The 26,892-nt window shown below is 30.3% G+C and overlaps 6 protein-coding genes across 11 annotated transcripts; 3 read left to right on the forward strand and 3 right to left on the reverse strand.

Moving 5' to 3' along the window:
• Positions 1–272: 272 nt before the first annotated feature.
• Positions 273–1,041, forward strand: LOC114878823 (cytochrome b-c1 complex subunit 6, mitochondrial). The gene is made up of 2 exons (XM_029193058.2): positions 273–535; positions 767–1,041. The coding sequence occupies exons 1-2, from the start codon at positions 440–442 to the stop codon at positions 938–940; spliced, it is 270 nt and encodes an 89-aa protein (XP_029048891.1). The 5' UTR covers positions 273–439; the 3' UTR covers positions 941–1,041.
• A 7-nt stretch (positions 1,042–1,048) lies between these two features.
• LOC114878819 (rabankyrin-5) lies at positions 1,049–7,603 on the reverse strand. Of its 2 annotated transcripts, XM_029193052.2 has the most exons (14): positions 7,402–7,603; positions 7,219–7,323; positions 6,966–7,155; positions 6,790–6,899; positions 6,459–6,718; positions 6,223–6,372; positions 4,023–4,426; positions 3,232–3,945; positions 2,883–3,155; positions 2,372–2,813; positions 2,110–2,307; positions 1,796–2,036; positions 1,468–1,723; positions 1,049–1,388 (listed from the first exon to the last, which is right to left on the reverse strand). In XM_029193052.2, exons 2-14 carry the CDS (start codon positions 7,220–7,222, stop codon positions 1,259–1,261), a joined length of 3,372 nt encoding a protein of 1,123 aa, XP_029048885.1. In that variant the 5' UTR covers positions 7,223–7,323; positions 7,402–7,603; the 3' UTR covers positions 1,049–1,258. The 2 variants fall into 2 exon arrangements, with proteins under 2 accessions (XP_029048885.1, XP_029048886.1); XM_029193053.2 differs by lacking the exons at positions 7,219–7,323; positions 7,402–7,603 and having other exon boundaries at positions 6,790–6,877; positions 6,966–7,055.
• LOC114878822 lies at positions 4,481–6,054 on the forward strand. Of its 3 annotated transcripts, none has more exons than XM_029193057.2 (4): positions 4,481–5,002; positions 5,139–5,337; positions 5,445–5,624; positions 5,694–6,054. In XM_029193057.2, exons 2-4 carry the CDS (start codon positions 5,283–5,285, stop codon positions 5,972–5,974), a joined length of 516 nt encoding a protein of 171 aa, XP_029048890.1. In that variant the 5' UTR covers positions 4,481–5,002; positions 5,139–5,282; the 3' UTR covers positions 5,975–6,054. The 3 variants fall into 3 exon arrangements, with proteins under 3 accessions (XP_029048890.1, XP_029048889.1, XP_046143894.1); XM_029193056.2 differs by having other exon boundaries at positions 4,490–5,002; positions 5,439–5,624; XM_046287938.1 differs by having other exon boundaries at positions 4,490–4,842; positions 5,439–5,624.
• A 156-nt stretch (positions 7,604–7,759) lies between the features above and the next one.
• On the forward strand, positions 7,760–10,967 carry LOC114878820 (ATP-dependent DNA helicase DDX11). Its single transcript, XM_029193054.2, has 7 exons — positions 7,760–8,557; positions 8,640–9,116; positions 9,187–9,734; positions 9,822–10,045; positions 10,128–10,307; positions 10,388–10,603; positions 10,698–10,967. The coding sequence occupies exons 1-7, from the start codon at positions 7,863–7,865 to the stop codon at positions 10,956–10,958; spliced, it is 2,601 nt and encodes an 866-aa protein (XP_029048887.2). The 5' UTR covers positions 7,760–7,862; the 3' UTR covers positions 10,959–10,967.
• Positions 10,968–11,074: 107 nt separating this feature from the next.
• On the reverse strand, positions 11,075–13,121 carry LOC114878821 (galactose mutarotase-like). The gene is made up of 9 exons (XM_029193055.2): positions 12,850–13,121; positions 12,595–12,777; positions 12,381–12,529; positions 12,089–12,316; positions 11,867–12,031; positions 11,695–11,795; positions 11,513–11,621; positions 11,252–11,443; positions 11,075–11,172 (listed from the first exon to the last, which is right to left on the reverse strand). The coding sequence occupies exons 1-9, from the start codon at positions 12,917–12,919 to the stop codon at positions 11,080–11,082; spliced, it is 1,290 nt and encodes a 429-aa protein (XP_029048888.1). The 5' UTR covers positions 12,920–13,121; the 3' UTR covers positions 11,075–11,079.
• A 122-nt stretch (positions 13,122–13,243) lies between these two features.
• LOC114878818 (mitogen-activated protein kinase kinase kinase 11-like) lies at positions 13,244–26,636 on the reverse strand. 3 transcript variants are annotated; one of them, XM_029193049.2, is made up of 15 exons: positions 26,024–26,636; positions 25,661–25,883; positions 25,353–25,587; positions 25,052–25,269; positions 24,622–24,962; positions 24,359–24,539; positions 24,098–24,246; positions 23,846–24,018; positions 23,347–23,593; positions 23,151–23,270; positions 22,431–22,628; positions 20,980–21,009; positions 18,220–18,631; positions 17,821–18,156; positions 13,244–17,748 (listed from the first exon to the last, which is right to left on the reverse strand). In XM_029193049.2, exons 2-15 carry the CDS (start codon positions 25,849–25,851, stop codon positions 17,022–17,024), a joined length of 3,558 nt encoding a protein of 1,185 aa, XP_029048882.1. In that variant the 5' UTR covers positions 25,852–25,883; positions 26,024–26,636; the 3' UTR covers positions 13,244–17,021. The 3 variants fall into 3 exon arrangements, with proteins under 3 accessions (XP_029048882.1, XP_029048881.1, XP_029048883.1); XM_029193048.2 differs by having other exon boundaries at positions 25,661–26,636; XM_029193050.2 differs by lacking the exon at positions 20,980–21,009 and having other exon boundaries at positions 25,661–26,636.
• Positions 26,637–26,892: the final 256 nt, after the last annotated feature.

Consider the following 26,892-nt stretch of genomic DNA (forward strand, 5'->3'; position numbering starts at 1 on the left):
ATATTACAGCTTAATACTTATGGAAATATCGAGGAAAAGAAAAATACAAATTCTCCCAAAAAAATCAGTTTTACTTTTGTAGTTTGCTTTTGATAAGAAGAACATCTTCTTCATTTCATTTACATCTGAAAAGAAAGTAATTGATTACTTTTTCGACAATTCAAAATAAATAAATAATTAATCAATTTTTTATTATCTACAATCTGTAATATTTATTTGTTACCGATGAAGGGTTAATATATTTACTGTTTCTTTATAATTCGAAAGAGGGCGTACATGCTACAATTACAACCTAACCTACGGTTCATCTATGAAATGGTCAACTAAAGTCAGTATTTTGTGCCTATTAAATTTTGCATTTCCATCTTAGTAATTTGTTGTACATTTTAAGTCAATTTAAAATAACTACCTTAAAGTAAAAGAAAAGTTACTTTTAAAAATGTCTTTTCTACAAAGTTTCTTTAAACGTAATATCCCAACCGTAAAGGCTGAAGAGGAAGACGGAGAATTAGTTGATCCTCAAAAACAGCTTCGGGTAAGTCAAAATTATTATATAATGCTTATATTATAATAATTTAAAGTTTTAGCCTCTGAAATTTTAATACTTTTTTGTTAACAATGAAAATGTAAGTTTATAAAATTGGAGGATCATTTCCACTGTTACATTTATTTGTCTGCCATTATATAAAATTATTTTTCCAGTATATTTCATTTTGATAAATTAACTATTTCTTACTTTTTACGTATTTTTGTCCTTTTTTTCCAGGAAAAATGTGCAAAAAAAGCTAAATGTGCTACTATGCAAGAGAAACTAACTACATGTAATGATCGTGTTAATTCAACTCCTGAGACAGAAGAAACTTGTCTTGAGGAATTAATTGATTATGTAGAATGTGTAGATCATTGTGTAGCAGAGAAACTATTCAGTTTACTTAAGTAAGACCGTGAATCAATTGAAATGTGTAATCATTGTTAAAAAATCTTGTAAATCGATACATTGTAGACATATAACATTAGGAATAAATGGTTATTTATAAGTAAGTATTAATTTATGTTGATATTCCTTTATCTGTATTTAAAATTTAAGAGCTATAAATTTAACAAAATTTCAACAAGAGGAATTATATAATACAATGAATTACAATATGCTTGATATAGAATTATATAAAAACATTTGGTATAGCCTTCATTAGAAATGTATATGGAATGACATTTATTTTATTTACATTCGAATGTTTCTTTTATTTGAAGTCTTATATTATTCAGCACCTACTTGTAATACATCAAAACATACTGCACAAACACGCACTGGTTTATTTAATCCGAATTTTACAATTGGAACATCTTGACCAGAACATTTATTGCACAAAACTCGACCACAGTGACGGCTAAAAAAAGTAAAAACAAAAAAAATTAGTTTTATATAAATGTAAATTATATATATAATATATGTTACAGTTTTTGTACCAGTGATGTTTTCGCATTGTGAGAGAGAATTTTGTACCACATTCCAAACAGAGATCTTTATCAGCCCATGGTGCTTCTTGCGTTAACGAGTCTAATAATCTATACAGTAACTGTTTCGTTGCTACTTGATAATTAAAAATTGTAATTCCTTCTTTATTCATCGATGCTAAACATGCACCCGATTTTACTAACGTACGACAAAGTTGACCATTGCCTTTCATATAAGCTATCAGTAATGGAGTATTACCATCCAAGTCTTAAACAAAATATCTTTATTAGAATTCATTTATATTTATATTTAGTTTAATATATTCTTATATATTTTTACCTGCATTATTTACTGGATAGTGTGACATACATTCTAAGAAAAGTTCGCATATAGTTGCTGCATTATCTTTTCCACATCTGGCTAATTCATGTAAAGCATTTCTTCCTTTAAGATTGACCGCTTCTGCATCTAGTGTACATTCAGTTAAAAGTGTTCTTACTACTCCTACATGACCTTCTCTTACAGCTACATGTAACGCATTGTCGCCGTCTGCATTTACAGCATCAAAATTAATATTGTTCTAAGAAGAAGAAGAAAACGAATAAGTTAATAATGATGTTTACCAAATAAATATTTATGATATTGTGCATTACCTGCAATAAGGCAGAAGCAACTGCAGCATGTCCTGCTTTTGCAACAGCGTGTAATGCGGTATTTCTATTTGCATCCGTATCATTAACGCGCGCACCAGCCAAAATTAAACTTCGCACTAACATTTCATTTCCAGATATTGCAGCAAGATGTAAAGGTGGAGTTTGTGTAACGTCGTGAACTCTGGAATTTACATCTACCTACAAAATTAGTTGTTTTATTGAAAAATTCCAACTAAATTGAAATATGCATTTTCATACCTACCTGTATAGATAATAGAAACAAAATACTTTCCATATCATTCTTTTGAATAGCAGTATGTAAAAAGTTTCTACCTTTGTTGTCATACTGTTCAGCAGCTTTAGGTAATCGTTCTAATATCGCTTGTGCCGCCTTATTGTTTCGGAATGTTAAAGCTGTTGCAAATGGTGTTAAACCTTTTTTATCTCGTTTGTTTAAATCTATGTTAGGATGACAAAGCAGCAGAGAAATAATTTGTGAATGTTGATTTTGTATGGCTACATGAACCGGAGTTTTCCCTTCTATATCTCGAGCATTTATATCGGCATCGTGTTCAATAAGCGTTTGCACAACTTGCTCTAAACCCCACTGACAACTAATGTGCAATGGAGTACATTCGTCTCTAGCTTCATCACCTCCCGAGCCATCTGGACCAAGTTTTTTTGGAGCATTCAAATCGCAACCACTAAAATAGAAATATTACTTAACAGTTATACTACAACTTTTTATAACAATCTTCCAATGCATTAGACACCTTCTTATAAGAAATTGTGCAATATCTTCTTTGTTCTCATCAATTGCTCTGTGCAATAATGTTTGTAGGCAACCATCTGGACCAGGTCCCCAACAATCAGTATCAGCTCCATATTTAACTAAAATAGATGCTATATCTTCTTGATCCGAATCCAATGCATCCCATAACGGACACCCTACAGAAGTATCCACACCTCTTTTACAAAGAGCTTCAACAACTTCACCTAGTCTACAGTGCACAGAAAGTTGTAAAGGGGCCTCTCCATTTGCAGTCCTAAGTTAAAAGTTTTAAATATCACAAGGTGGGTTAAATAATGCTAAATTAAAAATATTAAATAAATTAAAGATACCTCGCGTTCATGTCTGCACCATTTTCTAATAAAAAGATCGCCGTTGCTGAATCCTCTTTTAATATTGCTTGATGTAATAACGTTAAGCCTTCTTTATTGTATTCGTTGATATTTGCTCCAGCTTTTATCAAAGCCAAAACAATATCTTTACCTTTTTTAAATGGAGCTTTAATAGCTAAACTCAAAGGTGTTTCGTTTGCATTATTTTTCAAATTTAACTGAGAATTCGAATTAGGTGCATCTAATAATTCTACTACGATATCAAAGTATAAATTTGATACAGCAATATGTATCGGTGCATCACCGGTAGAAAATGCAACTTCGTCCACTGGAAGACCATTTTTTAATAAAGCTTGCGTCAAGTTTCTTGAACCAACTTTACAGGCTTCGTGTAAAACTGAGTATCCTTCATTATTTTTTTTCATCAAATTATCTTTACAATGTTCGATTAAAAACAGTGCCGCTTCTTCTTTACATTCTCTTATTAAAACATGTAGCAAAGTGTCTTCTGTATTTTTATATATAGGATTAGAAGTTACATCTTTATCTAAAAGTTGTTTAGCAAAAAATTGACCGAACGGATCCAGTTTCATTGCAATGCATAATGGAGTATCATCCTCGTTAGTAGTTTTGTTCAAGTTTAAATCTGTACATTCTATCAAAATATCAAACAGTGGTTCGTTCCTTTCCAGTATGCACTTGTGTAAAGCGGTCCTACAAGAACAAATACGACAATAAATTAATATATTATTTTTAATGAAAATTGAATAATATAGGAACAATTAAATTACCATCCTTTATGATTTTGTAAATTAGGATCAATCCCAGCTTGTAACAAACGGGACGCGATCGATAACATATTTTCTGAACTATGTTTTGTTATCAAATGTAAAACAGTACATCCTTCTAGTTCTTCAGGATTCTTTATGTCTTTTGTGTTTCCAGTAAGTTTCAGAGGGTTGGATAGCTGTTGTACGTTACCACTATTTTGCAACTGTTCTATTATAAATTCTGCTGAATAAGAATCTCCTTTAATAATAGCAGCTTGGAGTAAAGTAAGTCCTTTTGAATCTTTTGCATTTAAATCAGCCCCATGCTTAACTAAGGTACGTGCTAATGATGGTTGACATGTTTTTAAAGCAACTTCCAATGGTAATTCTCCTTTGTGATCAAGTGCATTAACGGCCTTAGTTAACTAAAAAGAATAAAAATAAAAAAATGATTAATTAAATATATGTATATATATTATAAAGTTTCTGGTTTGGATAAAATTTTTCAAGGGTTCTTTGAGAACCACTGCTTCGCATTTTATGCGTAATGAGATGCGCGTAAAAGTGGGTAGCGGATGCTTATACGTGCACGTATTAGTGATTTCTACATACTACATTTATTATTAAGGACTACATAACGGCGTTAAAACGCAAACGGAAAGAAATATGATGATTACATTCTGATAAAACAGAACGGGCAGTTTATAAAGGATAGAAAAATCATGACGTGGCGTAGAAAACGGTCACCTAACCACAGTCAGCTTTCGGTCAAACGGACGCATTTCGTCGCAGAACAAAGAGAACAGTTAACAAACACTCTGTCATCGCAATGTGACATTTGGTGAATGTTAATAAATTAATGTTATTAGGAATAAGTGAAAGTGTTTAATTAAATTATGTTCTACTTAGTAAATTTATGACACTTTATATAATATAAGAGAAATTTAATTATGAATTCAACAGTCCTTGATATATTTACCAATTGATATTTGTTTAGATCTGTAAGTTTTTTTTTCTTTTTTCATTAAAAACCAATTTTATAATTGTTACAATAATTTCAGTAGTATGTATAAATAACTGTTACAAGTAATAATATTTACTGAATTTTTAATGTTTAATTAATTAAAATTATTTCAGGTTTGTAAAATGACAATGATAAATTAAATTTTAGTAATAAACATAAATTGTTACGAAAGTTGTAAATAATATTTAAAAAATATATTCTTAAAAATATACATAAATACTCTGCTAATAATTGACTATATTTTGGACATAAATAAGATGGCTTTTCAAACAAAATCAAATAAGGTTTTACTAATTACTGCATTTTTTCTATGTATGTACCTACTCAAAATATTTGTTAATGTTATTTAATTAACAAAATTAGTATTTAATATATCTGAATATTTTTAATTATATTCTTTAAACACTGTATAGTTTTAGACACAATAATAAAACCCATAACTGCACATGGTATTTCATGTTTCAAATGTTTACCATCACAACCAGGAAATGAAGAAACTGATTTATTATGTTCACAATTTGATGGAAGTTCTAGATTTCAAGTTTACTGTCCATCATCAACACTTTGTAAGAAGAAAACTATTTACTATAAATTTAAATGTAAGTAAATATTTATCATATTTAAAAATATATATATTTTTGTACTAATTACTTTGTCATTTTTTACAGCATCTGTAATAACAACTGTAGAAAGGGATTGTGCACTTCAAAAAAGCACAGTTCCCATTTACAATGATGTAGATAATAATTGGAATGATAACGAAGAAATTGTGAAATCAGCTTATGAAGAAGGTTGTTTTATTGGTGAAGATAGAGGAGCCCCAGTAGGTCCACCAGAGTATTGTTTTTGTAGTTTCCATTTATGCAATTCATCAGAATCAATGAAAACTATGAATATATATCATATTGCTTTGCTCACAGTAACATTATTATTTACAAAATCGTTATGAATTTTTCTGTTTATGTACTTACTAGGATAAAAAAGAAAACATTGAAATATATGTATGTTTAAAAAGTTTTTAAAAAGTAATATAAAAAGTATTAACATTTTTTACGAAATAATCCTTTCTTCTTCTAATACCTTGTTTGTATCATTCTTTTTAGTACTTTCAAATGAAGAAAATAAAATATAATCAATGTTTCAAAATGATACATCATGCTTATAAGCAATATTTATATTAACAAATTTTTAACTTACCCCTGTATTGTTTTCCACCAAATACAAAAACACTACATCTTCCCTCATCAATCTAACAGCAGCATGTAATGGGTATTTACTTTTTGTTTGCAATAATTTGTACAATAAAGATCCAGGCATTTCTTTAAAATCTTCTCCACTCAAATCTTCCTAAACATATAAATTTTAAATAAACTGATGTTATAATACTGATCAGTATTTAAAGTATTGAACATAATACATAATAAATATCTTACCCAATGTGCTGAAATCAAGGAGCTACAATGCTCTTTTAATTGTCGAGTTCCTAATTCTTCAGCAATAGCATACAATTGTACACAATCTTTGAGTCCCACAGTTCCAATTAAATATTTCTCACAAAGTTCAACTAATTCTGTCAATTGAAAACTGGAAGCTGCTTTCATTAAATCTACTGTTAAATTTTCTTGACCAACTTTTCCCATATATATCCATTTTAGTAACACCAATCCAACATTAGGATCTAAATGAGTCCAATCTACACACATATTCTATATTATACATGAGTTTTTTTTTACATATGGTTCTATTAACCCTTTAACTAATTACCTAATGTAGTTGTTTCAGCAATCATTGGATCACTGAAAAAATCTGTTCTAGCAGATAAGATAAACTTATGTGCTGGTATTTCTTGATCCTTTAATTTAATAGTTACATCACTATAACATAATATTTGTTAATGAAAATGCTAATGTATGAAGTTATAAACTTAAAAGATTACAAACCTATATCGACGTTGATTGTATAGTGATGCTATAATTGTTAAAAGTCTTCCAATAAATCCAGAATCTTGTTTACTTGCAGTAACAATAGCATATTCACGTTGCAGTTCTGTGTTTGTATTATATAAATTAATGTATTGCTCTCGCAACAAAGATAAATGTTGTTGCCATTTCTGTGCTTCCATAGCATCCTCTAAAAAGTAAGCATATGATTGGAAACAATTGATTAATTTACAAGTAAGTGTTTTTAACTTACCCATGATTACACTAGCAATTATGTTAATTCTTTTATGAAGTACAAAAAATTATTGCATGTTCACGTTTTCACACTGGTTTATATTTGTTCTGCACAATCCATTCCCTACAAAAAGAATAAAAAATGAATGATTAAAATTTGTAGGAGGAAACTTCCAAAAAAGAAGGCCGACGTATCGCTTACACTTAAATAATCTACAAATGAAATTCTATCATATATGATACGCTCGCATACAGTCTTCATTGTATTTGTCATATAAGCACATACATATTTTCATTCTAAATTCAGAAAATTGTAAGTCACACTTTTTTGAAAGTTACAAAAACTTCTATTTAGACTTCTAAAAGAAACAAAAAAACGTTTAACCTTTGATTCTAATAGCAGTGACTACAGATACACCAAGCTGGACATATCTTTGTTCTAGAGCATCATGATTTTATGGGGTCTCAAATACCCCCAGATAAGGTTTGGTCTCCATGGGGAGAGTATGTATTTATATATGTATGTAAACACTGAACATTTTGTTGTATGGAACAATTGTGGTATGTTTAAATAAAATATTGTAAAACAATTAATCTATAATTAGTCTTAGTAAGGATTAACAGTATTATTCTTAATATAACTTTGAATAATTATTAATCAACATGCAAGCTACTGAAGAATTTCCTTTCCCTTTTTCTCCATATTCCATTCAAGTTCAATTTATGAAAGAATTGTATAATTGTTTGGAAAATGCTAAATTGGGAATCTTTGAAAGTCCAACTGGTACTGGTAAATCCATGTCAATTATCTGTGGTGCTTTAAAGTGGCTTTTGGATCATGAAGAACTACAGAAGAACCAATTGACCACAGCAATTTCTGATCTTGATGAAAAAATAAAAAATTGTACCAATTTATCTAATAATTGGTTCTCTGTACAAACTGAACAAATACAGTTAAATAAGGAGAAACAATTGCTTCAAGCAAAGTTAAATAGTATTCTTCAATATGAGCATAAGAAGAATAATCTAAAAGAAGCAACTAAAAATGTAAACAGAAAGAAGAAATTACATAGTCAGAGTAATATAAATCGTATAAAAAATGATATTGATATAGAAAAGAAGGAGTCAGCTGATGAACTTAATGATAAAGAAACCAATATAGAAGAAGAGATACTTTTGGACGATATAATGCAGCATTCAGAAAGTTCTGAGGATGAAGACAAAGAGGAAGAAGAAATTTTTGAGAATACTAAAATCTTTTTTTGTTCTAGAACTCATTCACAATTATCACAATTTATAAGAGAAATCAAGAAAAGTCCTTATTCAAAAAATGTATCTGTTGTTCCATTGGCATCTAGGTAGCTCATTATTTGTTTTCAAATAAAGTTCAAATATTTTGAAGAGACTAATTTCTCTACAAGGTTTTACTAATAATTTTAGGCAAAATTATTGTATTAATAAAAATATAAGAAGACTAAAGCATCAAAGTTTAATTAATGAACAATGTTTACAATTACAAAAGAAGAAAGCTACTGTTAAAGAGGAGAAAGATGTTAAAAGAAAGAAAGTAGCAACTAGTTGTCCTTTTATGCCAGGAAATCAGGATTTACTGATAGGGGAAACGGTAATAGAAATTCAGGATATTGAAGAGATTGTACAAAAGGGAGAAGATCTGAAAACTTGTCCATACTATGCATCAAGAAAAGCTATTCCATGTGGTCAGTTAATATTAGTGCCATATAATTCTGTATTACATAAAAATACTAGAATTAGTTCAGGAATTAATTTAAAAAGAAATATATTGATAATTGATGAAGCCCATAATTTACTTGAGGCTATTGAAAAAATGCACAGTGTTATGATTACAGGCAGAAATTTATTGCACTGTTATAGTCAACTTTCACAATATTTAAAGAGGTAATAAATTATTTTGATGATTATTATTACAATTATTATGTATTACTAAAAATAATAATATAAATTTTAGGTATCAAACTTTATTTTCTGCAAAAAATTTTCTGTACCTTAATCAGTTAAGCTTTTGTTTAAAAAAGCTTTTAACTATTTTTGGAGCTACTACAAAATCAAATCCTGATGACGTTATAAGTGCAGAAACAACGTCAAAGTCTTACAAAATAGAAGAATTTGAAATAAAAACAGAAATTGATACAATAAATATATTCGACTTGTTAAAATTTATTAAAAATTCTCGATTAAGTCATAAATTACAAAGCTTTGTAGAACAATATGAAAATAATGTAAAAATCCATAGTCATGATGTAAAAAAATCTGGTATAAAGCAGTTTTTAAATTCTATTAAAGCTAAACCTGCAGAATGCAGTACATCTGATACAGTCACAGCATCAGTGAATGAAGAACAATCAAATAACCCTTTAATATTAATAATAAGTTTCTTAGAGTGTTTACAAAATAGATGCACTGATGGACGTATATTTGTTGCTCCTTGTTCAACTATTGGACAAAGTATTATAAAATTCCAGTTATTAAATCCAGCAGCACATTTCCATGACATTAGTAAGCACACAAATTTAAAAATATCTGTATTAGTAATGTTTCAATCATTTTATGTGAAATTGATTTTTAATTGATAATTATTGATAGTTCAAGATTCTAGAGCTGTAATATTAGCTGGTGGAACAATGGCACCAATGAATGAATTTACAGAGCAGTTATTTATGGCAGCAGGTGCTGAATCTGAAAGAATTGTTACATTTTCATGTGATCATGTAGTTCCTCAAGAAAATATAATATGCTCAGTTGTAACTCATGGTCCTACTGGTGTTGAATTTGAATTTAATTTTCAAAATCGACAGAATACAAAATTGGTAAAGACTACTTTATAGCATTGCAACATAAATAGTGCTAATAAATCAGGTAACAAGAAGTAATGATAATAATGTGTTTCAGTTAGATGAGTTAGGGAGAGCCTTATTAAATTTATGTAATATTGTACCCGCTGGCATTGTAGTATTTTTACCCTCTTATAATTTCGAGGAATTAGTGTACAAGCACTTAGAAAAATCTGGTATTATAGAAAAAATTTCGGTAAAAAAATGTGTTCTTCGAGAACCGAAATCATCTTCTCAGGTATTGTCTTCATTTACTTATAAGCTCCAATATAAATTATTTATAGAAGTTGTACATTTTTAATGAATTATAAATTCTAGGTCAATGAAATTTTGGAACGATACGCAGTTCATATAGAAAGACCGAAAAGTCCACAAAATGGTTCATTATTATTTAGTGTAGTAGGTGGGAAACTAAGCGAAGGATTGAATTTTTCTGATAATTTGGGAAGATGTATTATAGTTGTAGGAATGCCTTATCCAAATATTAAATCATTAGAACTACAAGAGAAAATGAGATATTTAAATGAAAATGTTGTATGTATATGTTTTCTTTTTTATTACAACAAATTTAGTTACCCATTACAATACACATTGTACTATATTTATATATTTTTTGTTTTTTTATTAGAAACCAAATGCTGGTCAAAGTTTATATGAAAATTCATGTATGAAAGCAGTCAATCAGTGTATTGGACGAGCAATTCGACATATCAATGATTATTCGACGGTAATATTATTAGATAAACGTTATTGTCATAAAACGAAAGCTCTTCCACAATGGATTCAACGTACTTTAATGATCCATAATAGTTTTGGTAGCATGATTGGTGCTATGGCTAAATTTTTTAGTAAAAAGAAGCAAGTAAAAGTAACAAACAATACTATTTAGTATTATATTAACCACACAACGACGCATTATATTCGAGGTATTTATGTACTTTACGTAACAATATATAATTATAAACGATAACAATTTAACAGATAAGCATGCATACAAAATTGAAGACATGTTACATATAATTTCTAAGACATACTTCAAATTTGTATGTTAAATCATGACAATAAATTTGACCAGGGTACAGTATAGAACATGGAAAATGTGACTGAAAGCAATTAATTTTGTGTATTAATTAAATAGTATCTCATTTTACAAGTTTTATATGTTACTTTTTATGTACTTACATGATGTATCGCATTAGGGTAATTTTGTGGTTGAATGCTAAAAGCACAGAACTTTTTATATCGACTTCCTCGTTTTCCTAAAAGAAATTCCAACTTTTTTGGTATAGCTATTATTTTTTTATATTGTCTTTTTGATTCTTCTTCATCATCTTCATCACTTTTATAACTTTCAACATATTCATTTTCATTGCTCTATAATAAAATATATATTATAAATCTAGATATAACTTATTCAAGTGCTAATGAAGTACAAATATTTACATCTTCTAACAAATCATAGTTCTCCGAATATTCTGAAATAATTTGAGGTGGTAAGTGTCCTCCAGTATAAAACTGTAATCCACGTTGATCTGAATATACTTCTAAGACACTAAACAAAAATATATTCGAAAATATAGTATTATTTGATAAAGATTGATGCATATAATGTAATTCACGTATACCGTCCACTTTTTACATGCCAAACTTTAGCAACAAATAAACTGCCAGATTGTTCATTTTTTGTAACACAAAGATTGTGGTCATAGCCTTCACCAGGAGGTACCTATGAATTAAATAAATACTTTACTGTTTTAAATTTTATTAAAGATACCGTAATATTTAGTAATTTGATACTTTTTCCATATAATCTCCTAAAACTCTCGGTATTCGAAAGTCCATAACTGTTCCAGCTACACCACGTATAGCACCTGTAGGAACCGGGTCGGTATAGTCTGCAAATGTCCAACGATCACAGTTTAATAATACTTTATGATTTTTTAGTTCTGTTTCTCCAGCATCCTGTTAAATGTTACATGCTTATTTAAATACACAATTTTAAAATATGTTATTACTTACATGTCCAGCTAAATTGAACATGGAACCATGTGATAAATTCACTATTGTTGGTTTAGAAGTTGTTGCTCTCATACAAATATTTAATTTATTATCTGAAGTTAATTTAAATCTTATTGTAGTTAACACTGCACCTGGATAGCCTTCTTCCCCATCTGGACTTAAGTAACTCATAACAACTGAGCATCCAGCAATGTACGAATCCCATACTTTACGGCCAAATCCATTTGTCTAAAATAACATAGAAATGGTTTACTATTTGTATACAAATGGATAATACAAGTAATGAGTTTACTCCTCCATGCAAATGATGTTTCTTATTGAAATCGTTTTTTGTTAATTCATAATCTTTGCCTCTAATAGTAATCTGTCCATCTTTAATACGATTTGCACATCTGCCTAATATACAACCAATAAATGGATTTGTTATTGGATTTATATATGCTATAAAATTGAATTATATTATAAACATTTATTTAGTTTATAATGGTATGAGTATAAAATTATACCTTGTAGATCATCAAAACCGAGAACAATGTCAGAAGAGTACCCATACTTGTCTGGACATTTTAAAGATACAATTGTAGCACCCCAAGTGATAAGAATAACTTCCATGCGATTGGAATTTACCATGGTATAAGATTTTACTGGTTTTGGTACAGAATCAATAAATACTTGATCCTCTTTATTTTCTAATTATTATAATTCATTATTAGTTTCAGTGTAATGTTACTTTTAGGAAAGAAAATAATTGATGTGGTTACCATTCCATATTTCTCCAAATATTCCTTCTGTAATAGTAATATTTTTGCAATTACAGCTATGAAAATCCATATTTTTCACATCATTCTGCTTAATACAATAAGATTTAAATGTTTCATAAAATGAAATATTAATTATGATATTATTAACACAATAATTTTCACTTCTTGAAGATGAAAAGTAATGTAAAATGCATTCTTCTTTTTTTCATTTAGACTTTAGACAGTAGAAAATCATTTGATTTTCAAATATATAATATATGTATAAAGGCAAATACGTGAAAATGTAATAAGAAAAAAAAATTGATTTATTTTTTATGTTATTTGAAATGATTTATTAATAATAATAAGGCATCACCTACAATTTGTGATGCTTCAATGTTACAGTGATTGTAGTAATTAATATAATATATACTCCGGTTACTATTTATAATTTATATAATTAATATTTATAGAGTAATGTACAATGCTTGGAAAAATACATGAATTTTTCGTGTAAATCAGACACCACATTGATACAGTTCCCATTCAATTTTTTGGGTATGCACTGTTATATTTAAACCTGTTAAGTAAAAAATTGAAGACATTTGTTATTGCATTTTTTTAATGAAATAACTTCTTCTAATTTTGTATAACAAAATGAATAATTGTTATTCCTTTTTTCATATTAGATCATCCTGTTTCTTCTTCTGTTTATACATGTTAATGGTCATGCAGTACCTAATATCTTTGTTTGGCAAACTATATTTACCACAGAAAACTTTGAAGTTTCTATAACTCCTTATAATTGTTGTTAGAATTATATTACATAAAAGATTTCTTTTTTTAAGCTTTGGGTTCTGCATTTCATTATTTTCAAGGCGCACACCAAAGCAGTCACTTTTTACTTAAATACACGTGGAACACATTGCACTTAGCTTATTAGTAGTATTCTTACAACTATGGAGTAATTTAAAATTTAAATAAATTGCTAGTAATTACGAATTTACGGGTTGCAGTACATTCTACGTCCTCTAAGTTCATATATTACAAAGAAATACTGACAAAGAATTAATTTCACATATGAATATCAAATAATAAATGAACTGTGATAACTCCTCAATATCGGTTACATTTAAATGTGATTAGGAATAACAAAATTGTTTAGCATATTTTACAGGAAATAAACATATAAAGAATAGAGGAGATAACACAGTAAATATACTTTGTGTACAGTAAAAGCACACTTCATAATTATCTTCTTGGTCATAAGTGTCATTGTACAAATTACTAATTTATAAGCTGCATGCAGTTTTAGTGTAACTTGAATGAGAAGATATTTACAATTTAAATTTATACTGAAAGAAACACATTCAGAACAACAATATTTGGTCGCATTAATTAGCTTAAAAAAGAACAAAACAATCCTAAATTTAATAAAAGATAACTTAAGTTTTGTTGCATATGAATTAGAGAGTGGATTTAATGTTATTAGTATATGTGCTAAATTACTTTTTACATAGTTGTTCTGAACACTGTTTCCTTATATATTTTTTCTAGTAGATAAACATATAGTCTATAAATGGTCTTTAATGAAATACAAAACTGAGTTCTTCTTCTTACTTTTAGCTAAAGAAGTTATAATATATAAAAAATAAATATAGCTTAGACTAGCACTGTTGGCGATCATACGCCATTACATAATTAATAGTTGATAGCTGCCTAATATTATGTTTTGTATAAGTTATTGTTACTATCAACAATTATTGATATTAGTTAGCATTCTAAGACTTCATTAAATATTTCTCAATTACCTTGGAAGCATTTTCAATTTTTTTGTTGCTCTTAACATATTAAGTACATGATACTAGCACCGCAGAATATCTTTGTACAACATAGAAAGGCATATCCATGAAATATTTACTCTATGTCTTTAATAACATCATAAATATTTCAGTCAACTGATTAATTATCCTTACTTATGCAAGATTTCACAAATTGAACTTTGAATTGAACATTCAACATTGTATGTAATCAATTTTTATATAATATTAGTTCCAATTAAATAGAGTATTTTAAGAAAGACTCAATTGTCTTTGCAGTATATTCAATTAATTGTTCTTTGGAAAATTCTGAGTAAAGTATTTCAAATATTACATAACAAAAGAAACTATTAGAGATCAAAATTGATACTGCACACTGAGAAAAGATTACATTTTACATATCAAATAAATATTAGAAATTACCAAAAAATACCTTTTCAAAGTTTATCTCTTTTTTCTTTTTGTAACTCTACTGTATTTTATGTACATTGAGACATATCCTACAATACTGATTATCATTCAGGAAATCATTATAAAAAACATATAGTTTTTGAAACAAAACTATCGCTTTTTCATTTTACATGATGTTAATGAGATAAATGAGTTATTTTGATACCGTATAACGGCGTAGAATATACGCAACAAGTAAATAAATTTTTTGTTTTGATTAGTTTACATAAGTTTAATTCAAATTGTTTGTTAGTTGTTATTCTTTGCTGTACCAATAAATTAAACATATTCACAAATAAGAAATTAAGTTTAGCTCATTTTGTTTTCATATTTGTGAAAATACAGAATATAACTCAGAATAGAGGGTTTACAAGAATTGATTTTTTCAAGACCCGGTATCCTGATTATATATTAGTATCTTAAGTAAGTAAAAAATAATTTCTGGGACATTCTCGTGCACTTAGAAATCTGAGAAATATTTTAAGTATTCTTTACACAACGTGACCGATATAAAGGAATGTATGAACTATTCTTACATCATTAAGCAAACAATAACTGTTCTCGATACTTGTATGTACAATGATGATTATGTATATGGAGTGTTTTTGTTTTAAAATAATTTTGAAAGTATATCACACCTTAGATAGCTACATATGTATGTAGTTCTTTAAAGGTAGACTAAACATGTTAGACACTTTTCTACAGGTATGCCAATCACTTGAATGCATACTTGTTTTTACATATAAAAGAAGTGTTACTTTTAATCATCATAGCGTATTAAATATAGTCTATCACGTTGCTAACTCACAAATGCATTAAAATTTCTACTGTACAAATTTTTCACACGTGTATCTAGTGCCATGGTATTTGTATAAAAATTGAAGAATAAAACTGTACATGAAACATGACAATTTAATGGCAACAGAAAAATGTAATTCATTGTAGATCTCATAGGATCTCATTATAGAACTTAGGAAAATATTGTGATTCAAAAAGAAGTTACTATATTGTCTATCGCTTACAATATAAAATTTGTGTCATAAGGAAAATTATAAACAGTTTTGTTGAACTATCATCAATGTTTTCCTAATTATGTTTCATTGTACAATTATTCAACATTCAATTAATTTATCAGTCACAAAAAAGTTTGGTGGAATGTAAATTTGCTGTTAACATTAATAATGATATAATCAAAGGAATAATAATGTTTCATTTCTCTGAAGTAGCATTAGATGAACAAGTCAATGGAATATAATTCAATTCTTAATATTTAAAAAAAGGGGATTAATATCGTTTTCAACTGTTTAATATAACAATTACGTATATATTACCTTATATACGATTTCTCTGAGAACATTTGAATTAAAATATTTATTCTTTTTCTCAAATGTTTTAGATGATTATGAGAACGATAGAAATATATAGTATTTACATGTTCAATGCTAACAGCAGATGCATAATGTGCGGAATGTATGAATAAAATATTTGTAATACATAAAGTAGAATTTAAATAACGTTTTATAATGTTGCATATTACCATGTAATTCTGGCATTCATACTATTCCTACAAAACGTACATGAGACATACCAGTTCTTTACCAAAATTAAAAACAGTCTAATTGAATATAAGAGTCTTTTATAAGGATATCTCAGTATTATACATATATAATATATATATATGGAATGTTAAACTCTTACTGTACTCAATGACCTGCATTAATACATGATAAAATCTTTTGCAGGAGGCAGTGCTTTGACAACGTGCATCGCTGTATCTTCTATAGTTACAATGATTTAATAAATTTCTGCTGCGTTATGTACTCTTCAATTTCGTATCGTTTGTAATTGAATATTACTTTCAAGATTGACAAATTCTTTAGAGCGTTATTTTTTATTATGTTCACGATTTTAAATAAGCCAATGCTATGACAAAAATTCTCTTTCTAATTCAGAAATACTTGGTTTTCTACCTCTATTTATTCGTCGATTAGCTTGTAACGGAACAGTAGCGTCTTGAGTTTGTCCATGTACAGGAATATCAAGTAATGTTTCTCTGTGTTCACGCGAAACTCCATCTCTATCAAATGTCACAGGAGAAAATCGAACCCTACCTATAGAAATTTGACTATCTTTAGCCGAAACGTAACTAGAGTCCTCGGATGTCAGAGAATCTGGTGGAGTAGGATTCGTTGGTGTACCCGAACCAGAATTATTTTTGCTAACACTTTTATTCGGAGAATTATACGAATAATTTGATCGTTTCAAGCTTGATCGTAATCGATTAACTACTTCTAAATTACTCGGTCTATCTCCTGAATTTGAATTTGAATCATGAGAATTCTGACGGGTTAATAATTGTGAACCGTAATCGTGATTAAGCATACTCGGGCTATACGTTCCTACGTTGGAAATAATAGCTGAAGATCGTTGATAATAATGTCCAGGTGAATACAAAGAATAATCGTCCTCGTCTTCCAAGCGAAACGTTGGATTAATGTTACTTTGACTCGATGTACTCGCATTTGAGACATTTGATGAAGTACGATGATGGGTGTACGAAGGAAGCCTCGACACTGGCCGAGCTGGACTGTTTATACTGCTCGGATTATCATAAGCATGTGGAAATTCAGGGCATTCAAGCATTCTATCACTGAGGAAGAGAAAAAGAGGTATTTAATATGGCTATCAATTTTCATTTTTATTATACTACTAATTTACTTACTGATAATCTGTAGGTACAAAATACGTTGGTTCTGGTGGTCTATAATATTCTGGTGGAACAACGGTGTATACAGGAGGTCCATAGTCTGGAAAAGGTGCAACATTACCCATGTATATTGTTGGTACTCTTTCCATCCTATCAACCCTTCCTGTCTCGTGAGTGTACACATCTTCGTTACTCGTACTACTACTCTTTCTCCTAGGACTTGGCGTTGGTGCATTCGAACTTGTACTGCTTGCATAATGTTGAGGTGAGTCAGTAAATCTTAAGGGTTTGTCAGGCATAACACTGGGTGGAAGGCCAGGTGCTATACCACCCATGTTACTCAAAAATGGCCTATAATTACAATAAGTGTTTTTATAATTTAATTTAAAAATCAAGAATATTATGATTTCGTACCTGTAATGTCTTGCTGGTCCATGATACGTGTTATGAGGATATCCACTACTGGAACTAAATTCATAATCAGGTCCAAGATGACCCGAATTACGATTTGATCCGGTGTCTGCTTGGAACCACCATCGTGGTGGTTCATCTTCACATTCACCAAGCCTTGGATACAGTCTTGGATGAATTGGAGATATGTTTGACATTCTTACATCGTATCCAGTTGCTACTCCAGCTAACATAGCCGCAATATTGTATAAAACCAGCTCTATTATGCTTAACTTTGGTTTCTTCATTTCTCCATTATAAAGAGTTGGCATTGGTACAGGCATTGGCATGATGTAAGGTCCGGTTAATCCAGGTTTCAAAGGATAATCTGATGTTACCCAGTCAGTTGACAGATCAGGTGGTAGAGCCGGATAATCTACAAAAACAGATTTCTAAAATAATAATTTTGATACTGCTGCATATTTATAGAAAAAGAAAGAAAGAAAAAAAAAATAGATTTAGAATTATAGAATACAATTTCAACTTCTATTTTCCTATATTTCACAATACAAAATAGATTCAAAATATGATGATTACTATTACTTTTTATCTCTTCTTACCTTTATATATAATTTTTAAAAACCTTGCATTACAAGTATTACAATAACTTTTAAATAAACAGTTTAGTATAGTTACTACATGCTTATTTGTTAAATTATTTATAACTATTTGTGTATATAAGCGCAATGTGTCACATGCATCATATTAAAACACTACATGCCACATTCTTATTTCAACTAATCTTATTACTAGTGGTTCTTAGAAAGCTTTTATATTATTTTCTAAAAACACTACTAATCATAAAGCATAATACCCATATTTTAAAAGTAACTAAATTTATTGAAAAATAATGGAACTTTGAAAATAAGATAGAGTATAAAAAGGGAAGAGATATTTAAAACAATAAGCATTCGCTATAACTAACTTTGAAGATTCCTGTTTTTTATTTTAAACTTTGTTTTTTCTCTTGATTTTAATTATTTATTTCTTCAGTACAAGTATGCAAATGTACAAAATTTGTATTGGAACTGCTTTATACCAATGGTTCTTCATAAATTATGTACAAAATAGGAATATGAAACAATTAATGGAATACTTTTATAAATGACATTGGAATCTTAGGGCAAGAAAAGGACCAAACCCAATCTTGATAGTTAGGATCCTACTGGAAGCATGCAAAAGGATTCTTTTACGCTCGATTATATTGGCAAAGAAAACAATATAAAAACACTAATACGCATAACAAACTATCATCTATTGTTTATTGTATCTTTAGTTAGTCAATTAATTGAAACAAATATAAGAAAATGAATTCATTTTCTTATAAATTGTTGGAAATGTGTTTGAAATACAAGTACAAACATAAAGTACACAAGATATACAAGGTTTTTCTCTTTTAAATTGACTAAACATTACCATAAACCGAGCGTAAAAATTCAGAAAACGAAAAAACAAAATTCAACGTGTCCAACTGAAAAGGTTTTATTGAAAAAATTTCTATTTCTAAATACAAGTGTGCGTGTCGCTCCATGTGTTGTATGTGACGTGCGCGAAATTTCTGAATCTAAAAAATGTCGAAAATCTACCATAATACAAAAAAATTGGACAGAATAATTAACAAAATATGAAATTAATTTAAAATGTGTGTTTAAAGCAACAAAGGAAAAAAATACAACTCTACTTTCACACTTAAAACGTAATGCTCTCTATAATAATTTTGTAATTTTGATCATGAAATTTCGAAATTACAATTTGTACAAAAAAATACAATTTTTGGGAAACGCTCCTAAATAAAAAAGAAAAAAAAATCAATTTTAATCCAGAACTTTTGGTTGTAATGGCAGAAGCACATGATTTCTTTTCACATAGTAAAGGACTGTTAGCTCTGCTTTGTTAGAATGTTATATACTTTAGATAACATCAGAAAAGAACCAACACCAGAAAGATTGCATTTACATTTCATGTACTCATTAAATTACAGTTCAAAATATGAAATTCTTATAAATTTAAATTAAATTATAAATAGTTTTTAGATTATTGCAGGGTACAGATATTACCCTTTATTAAAATATTCTAAAATAATATATATTCGCTATGTAATTTGATAGACATTTGTATCATATTAAAATTAATCAACAGAACCACCAATTAATGTGGAAATGAATTTTGTTTATATGTTGAGAACTGATTTTTCATTGATAAATCATCTAATCTCTGATAAAATTTCAAATCCTATAAGATGGTATACACCGATAACTTATACCGCTCCAAACAACTCAACCAAATAAAATAATCTTAAACACAAATACTATCAATATAAAAATGTGGGAACATAGTTTGTCTTTAAATGTTTGCAACTGTACATGTGTCGTTCAAATATATGCATATAATGGGGATACTTTTTTCTTTCTCTCTAAACATCAATAAACATATGAAATCTAGCTAATTCATGCACTCCTATGAAAATAATTTTAAGCACAATCTATTCAGATACAATTTGTCAAAAGGAAAAGAAACAAAAAAATTAAAAACAAACAAAACGAAATATAATATTTAAACGTGAACATGAAGAGGCATTGCCCATTTGAGATCTTTTACTTTGATTACAATGGAAAGAAGTTAAAAATATCATTTGCTGAGACCAGCTGTGATATATGTAGAAGAAAAATAAATAGGTCTCTTATGAAGTGTGAAACAGTTGCGCAACAATATAAAGAGACTTACGAGTGGGATAGATGCTTTCCTCAGAAACGCCTGCAGTAAAGAAAATATAAGATTGTTACTAAAACATATAAAACAGAAAGAGGATATATTCGTAAAATGCTTTTGCAAATTGTACGTTCTATATGCACATCTCTTTGTCTTTGAGAAATTACATCATTTATCACTTTTCTTCAAAGGTTTCTCGGTAATTTTAGGTGAGGCGTAAATAATACTATTCACATCTTCGGAACTTCGATGCGAAGGAGGATTCCTTAGCGATTCAATTAGATTTCTCTTTTGTCCATAGTTCATTTGTGAAGTGTAACGCTCGCAATCCTGACTGTAACCAGGCGTCTGCACCATCGAATTGACATTATCAATGTCTTTATCACAGCTACGCAAATATTCGTTGCTTTTTGATTTATGATTTAAGGAGGAATTTAAATTGAAACTTTGATCTAATGGTGGAAGGGGTTGTTGCAAACGCGGCTCCGATACGCCGCTAACGGAATCAAAAGAGGTGGGAGATTTTTTACACTTGTTCTCTGGAAAGAAACCTAAGGAATTTTTTGAAACAGAACTGTCGTTCGAATGTTCCGAATCAAAGTTACAAAGTTCTGACTCGAGACTCTCGAAATCTATCCCCTCCCGCGAGTTAGCAGTCAAATATTTCGGCATTCCACTATTTTGGTCAGAATCACGTTGACTAAATTGCGACATAGATATCGTATTATCTAACACGCTATATTCTACTTTAACAGCGGTGCTTTTATCGTCAAGTGCATCTCGACTTCCCCATGCTTTCATTTTATTGAATACTCTTAAAGGACTTTTAGAAATTCTTGACTTGTGCTGAGATTTTTTACCTACTGAATTCTCGGGACTCGACTCTAAACCATCTGTATCGTTAATCTTAATGGTAACAGAATTCTTTCGTTCTCCGCTGTGCGGAGAATTTAACGAGCTTTTCCTTGATCCAGAGGGGGAGCGAAAAAAATCAGCAAAAGCAGCTAATCGTGATTCCGAGCTATCTCTACGTTTCGATTCTTTCGACTTACTTCTTTCACGTTTCTTCTTCTTTACACGTTTCGCAGTGCCAACCAAACTATTTGCTACGCTCTGTACAAAATTTGAAGAATGCGAGTGCTCCCATTCACCGACTATATGCTTTTGACGTCTAGCTGACGAGGTTTTTAAAGTGTTCCTAGTATTAGATTTAGCAAAACTATCCATGGCAAAATGGTCCTCCGAAAAGTGAGTTTTATAATTATTCGTCGGTTTATTGTGCAAAACCACAGACTCGTAAATATCGTTATCGACGATAACCGAATCTTCACCTATATTGCAAGGTGGGCAGCTTTGACTTTTCAGAATGTTGTTAGAATTTTCTGGAATGTTGTTACAACTATATCCTGGCTGATTGTCTATCAAATTATTTGCTGAGGAGTACAACTTTCTGGAGGAGGGGTTACCTATTTCTTGAAGAAGCGGGGAGCGATGTGCCAACAGGGCGGTACGCAGAGGTGTCTTTTCAAGATCTGGAGCAGAACGAGACCACCGCTTGCCACCTGGAGATGCAGGATTTGGTGGCTGTGTGATAATAGCCCCGCGCTCGCGTTGGTGGAGTGTTGACGGTCCCCATGTCTTACCCTTCACTCCATCTGCTGGTACTAAAGGAGGAAGACAAAAAACAAAACGCTACTCACTACGATACTTGTTTTCCCTCCTTACCCTGAACACTTTTTTTTTTTTCAATTTTATATACGCTTTAAAATAACAAAGCTGTTTTATATGGTTTGTAACAATATTTTTACGTATCAGAAAATTTGGAGCATCGAATAGATAAGAAAATTTATAAAATGATTTTACTATTAAATGATATCAAATGTTTGAATTCTGAATTTCTATAATTTCTTTTTTACAAAAAGAAAGAAAACATAACATAAATTATGTACATGTATTTATGTGTTTTTTTAACAAAGAAAAAAAAAATTATCAAAATATATTTAATTATTCACACCATGCCAATAAATATCAAGATTAAATTAAAACAACGTGTCTACAAAGCGCAAACATTGTGATTCAAATTTCTCGAAAATACTGAAAAATATCTCAGGGCAAAATCATTCATACTGAACAACACGTAATCATAATTGTGAACTACTAACAAGTTTTTAGAATAAATTACTTACACGCAATTGCACGTAATCTTGGAATACTAGGTGAGCCTGGTGGGCTATTCGGCCGTGATGGATTTCGTACTTTTCCCCGATCCAACGCTGTATGTTGAACCGTTATCGTGTGACGAAAATCTATGAAAATAAAAATATATTTACATTAATTAATTGGCTCATCATCGTGATGCTTATAATTTTTTAATATGCTCACCAGACGGAGCACTTATATTACTCCCAGGTTCTTTTTTATTGAACTTTAATCTCGACTTTTTGAATTTTCCACGCCTCTTGTTTGGTGTTGGAGTATTTTGTTGTTGAATTATCATTACTGTAAGTTCCCGCTCTAATAAGTCTATCTCACGGGCAGCTAGTTCTTGTTCTCGCTGTCTCAAGTTTTCTTCGTGTTGTCGTTGTTGTACTTGTGCTTTTGTCAATTCTTCTTCTCTACAGCGCAATTCCTAATTGATAAAAATATAAAGGAATTGAATAAAAAAAAAGTTTATGAATTGTTAAAGAAGCGGTCAAGCTATGCTTTGCTATTAGAAATAAAGACAGTCATTAACTTCAACAGTAGCTATATATTATCTTACCTCTTCTAACGATCTGCATGCCTTTGTATAGCATTTAAAAGAATGACGATATAGATATATATATTTATATTATGATGTACAAGTTTATTTCTAGAAAATAAAAGAATTTAGATCGTGTACCTTTTCCTTCATGCGCAATCCATGAAGAACTTGTTCAATTTCAAGCCTCCAATCTTCTTGCATCGTATGAAATGATTCATGCGGTGTTGCTGCAAATGCACTACGTACTTCATCTAGTGCTACTAGAATCTCAGCAAATCCCGGCCTCGAATGACTATCAGATGCCCAACATGCTAAATAAATACATATTTGTCGTTTCAGTTTTAAAATATTCATATTTTTGAATGTTAATATTTTTGTGTAACAATATACCTTCCATCAAAAACCTCCAAGGTTGAGGACAAGTTGATGGAATGGGCAATGTAAGTTTATTTACAGCAACGCCATACGCTACAGCTAAAGCATCTATTCCTTTATAGGGAGTTTCACCAGTTAAAAGTTCCCATAAAAGCACGCCGTAACTACAAATATAAAAATGTATTAGAAGAGAAGAAACAATTGTATTAGCGAAGAAAACTTCGGAGAACAAGTATTATTATGATTGAAGTGATATAGGAGGTACATCAAACTGACCTCCAAACATCACTGGCTTTACTGAAAGTACTCTTTTTAATAACCTCTGGTGCCATCCAAGCATATGTGCCTGCTGCTGACATACGAGTTGTCTTATAAACTTCCCTTGCTAATCCAAAGTCAGTTATTTTCAATGTTTTATACTGTAGATCATCATTTTCTATAGGTTCACTCAATAACACTGTTATGAAGAAAATTAATATATTATTAAAAATACAAATATGTAATTAAAAATCTTCAATATACTAATATTTACTACATACCATTAGAACTTTTTAGGTCCCTGTGAATAAGACTTATAGGAGCTTTATTGTGAAGGTAGTCCATGCCACGGGCAATTTGTATTGCCCAATCAACAAGTACATCAGGCCTGATTTTTCTACCACTAAGAACCCTGTTCAAACTACCACCTCGTGCGTATTCCATTACAAGACACATATTTGGCATTTTTAAACAAACCCCCTCTAATTGCACAATGTTCTCATGTTTCAGTAACCAAAATAATTTTGCTTCTTGTCGAACATTTTCTAACGTCACACTTGGCTCTTCGTCTGGATCCTGGCGAGCTGCTTTAACAGCTACTTCGTGTTTCTGCCAGAATCCTCTAAAATATTATACAGAATTATGAATGTCAATTTTTATAGCTTATCAATATCTGTTGTATTTAAAACATTATGAAATTAGATTAAATACCTATAAACTTTCCCAAATCCACCAACCCCTATTACTTCTTCTAATTGTAACTCTTCAAAATCGATTTCAACCGGTTGAACTTTGTCAATCACCGATGAAACTCGATCGATGCTATCTGCTTCTGCAACAAAATTGGCTGGAAAAATACCAACTTTTCCATGGATTTTTCCAGTCCACCATCCTTCATCACCTGAGATTTTTGAATCCTTAGATAGAACCTAATGCGTCAAATAAAGCACATATGTACTTGGCTATTCTAATGTAAAATTATCACTTTACAGATACCTATGAAGAAAGTTACCTCGACTGTTTCACCTCTTTGTAAAGATAACTCATCTTCGCCTTGGGCAACGTAATCGAATAATGCAGTGAAAATTGTTGAACTATTGTCTTGTCTTGATTGAGAAGAGGAATGTGTACCATGAGATGGACTAGTCTGTTGAGAAACAGTTCTTGCAGTACCACCACTATGCGTATCAGAAACACTGCTATCAGACATATTGTTGCTGGATGCGCGTCCATACAAATATCCGTAACTAGAATACAAAGTTTTGATCGATCGTACCAGATTTTTTTACCAGTACAAATTATGCAATATATTTTATATACCTTGTGGAATGATTATTTGTTCTACTATTATGTTGATATCGTGGAGATGAATTGGCTGTGCTAGTACCATGGGAATTAGAGGAGCCATTCTCTGGATGAAGTAGAAACCGCTCGCTCCGATGACGAGCATCCGGTTGTCCGTGGTCCATCAAGGTAGACAAGCCTCTTGCCGATAGCCCGGCTGGCGGCATATGGCCTTACACTCTTCGTAATCTTTTCCTTTCTGGAAATTACACCTTTTTGTCTTATAACCTTCGTGCAATATTTATCAGTCAAAGCACAAATAATATAGAACACTTCTGATGTATTATTAGTTCTTCCAAAGAGAAACTGAACAAACATGTATAAGAAGTCTATATCCACCTTGTATTATTTTTCCACCACTATACACATCCTTACACATTTCACATTTCTTTTCTACATATTTGTCAAAATCATAAATGATACACGAATGTGAAACAGTTCTTTCATGTTTCGGTAATAATTTAAATATACACAGAGATTTTACAAGAAAAATGTGGGGTGAGAGGAGGTGATCACCACCACTAACACCCCATGCATAAAAACACTTTAACGATGACCGGCATTTTGATTCGCGAGTCCGACAACAACGCGGTGAAGAATTTGTGATTTTTCCACGCAAATCACACTTCTACTAGGTGCATTATAGATAAAATTTCAGAATAGTAGAAAAATGCTCGATATGCCATAAAACCACTCGGGAGTCTCGCGTCGGGGTGTGTATACCCACAAGCCACTGTTGACGAGACCGATTCTTTTCATTGAATCGGCACTAGGAGCAATGTACGCGGGTTGTGTAGAGTTTAAAGCGACGCGTTTGCCTCCCCGAGGACACGACGCTTCGCGTCAGCCCGCACAACGCACGATGATTCCACATTTAACGATAGAAAACCAGGCAGCACTCATAGCAATAACCTAATGGTCGCCATGTTTCGTTTGACGGCCCCACCGTTGACGTGATATATTCGATCACGATTCATAGAGAGAATGTTTGAAAGGTTGCTTTATGTTGTTTCAACGTCTTAAGGTTCATTTACAATCACGCGATTGCCAAGTTACCTAAGAAAATATTCTCTTAGAGACTAAAATTTATTAATTGAACTACAGATTTGGATAAAGAATCAAATATTTTAACGTAACTATATGGCTTTTTGATATATTATTTAATTTTTCGATTATTTTAATCGATACCGATAAACCCTTTATTTCAA

The sequence above is a fragment of the Osmia bicornis genome, chromosome 11, assembly GCF_907164935.1.
Source record: "Osmia bicornis bicornis chromosome 11, iOsmBic2.1, whole genome shotgun sequence".
Taxonomy (NCBI): domain Eukaryota; kingdom Metazoa; phylum Arthropoda; class Insecta; order Hymenoptera; family Megachilidae; genus Osmia; species Osmia bicornis.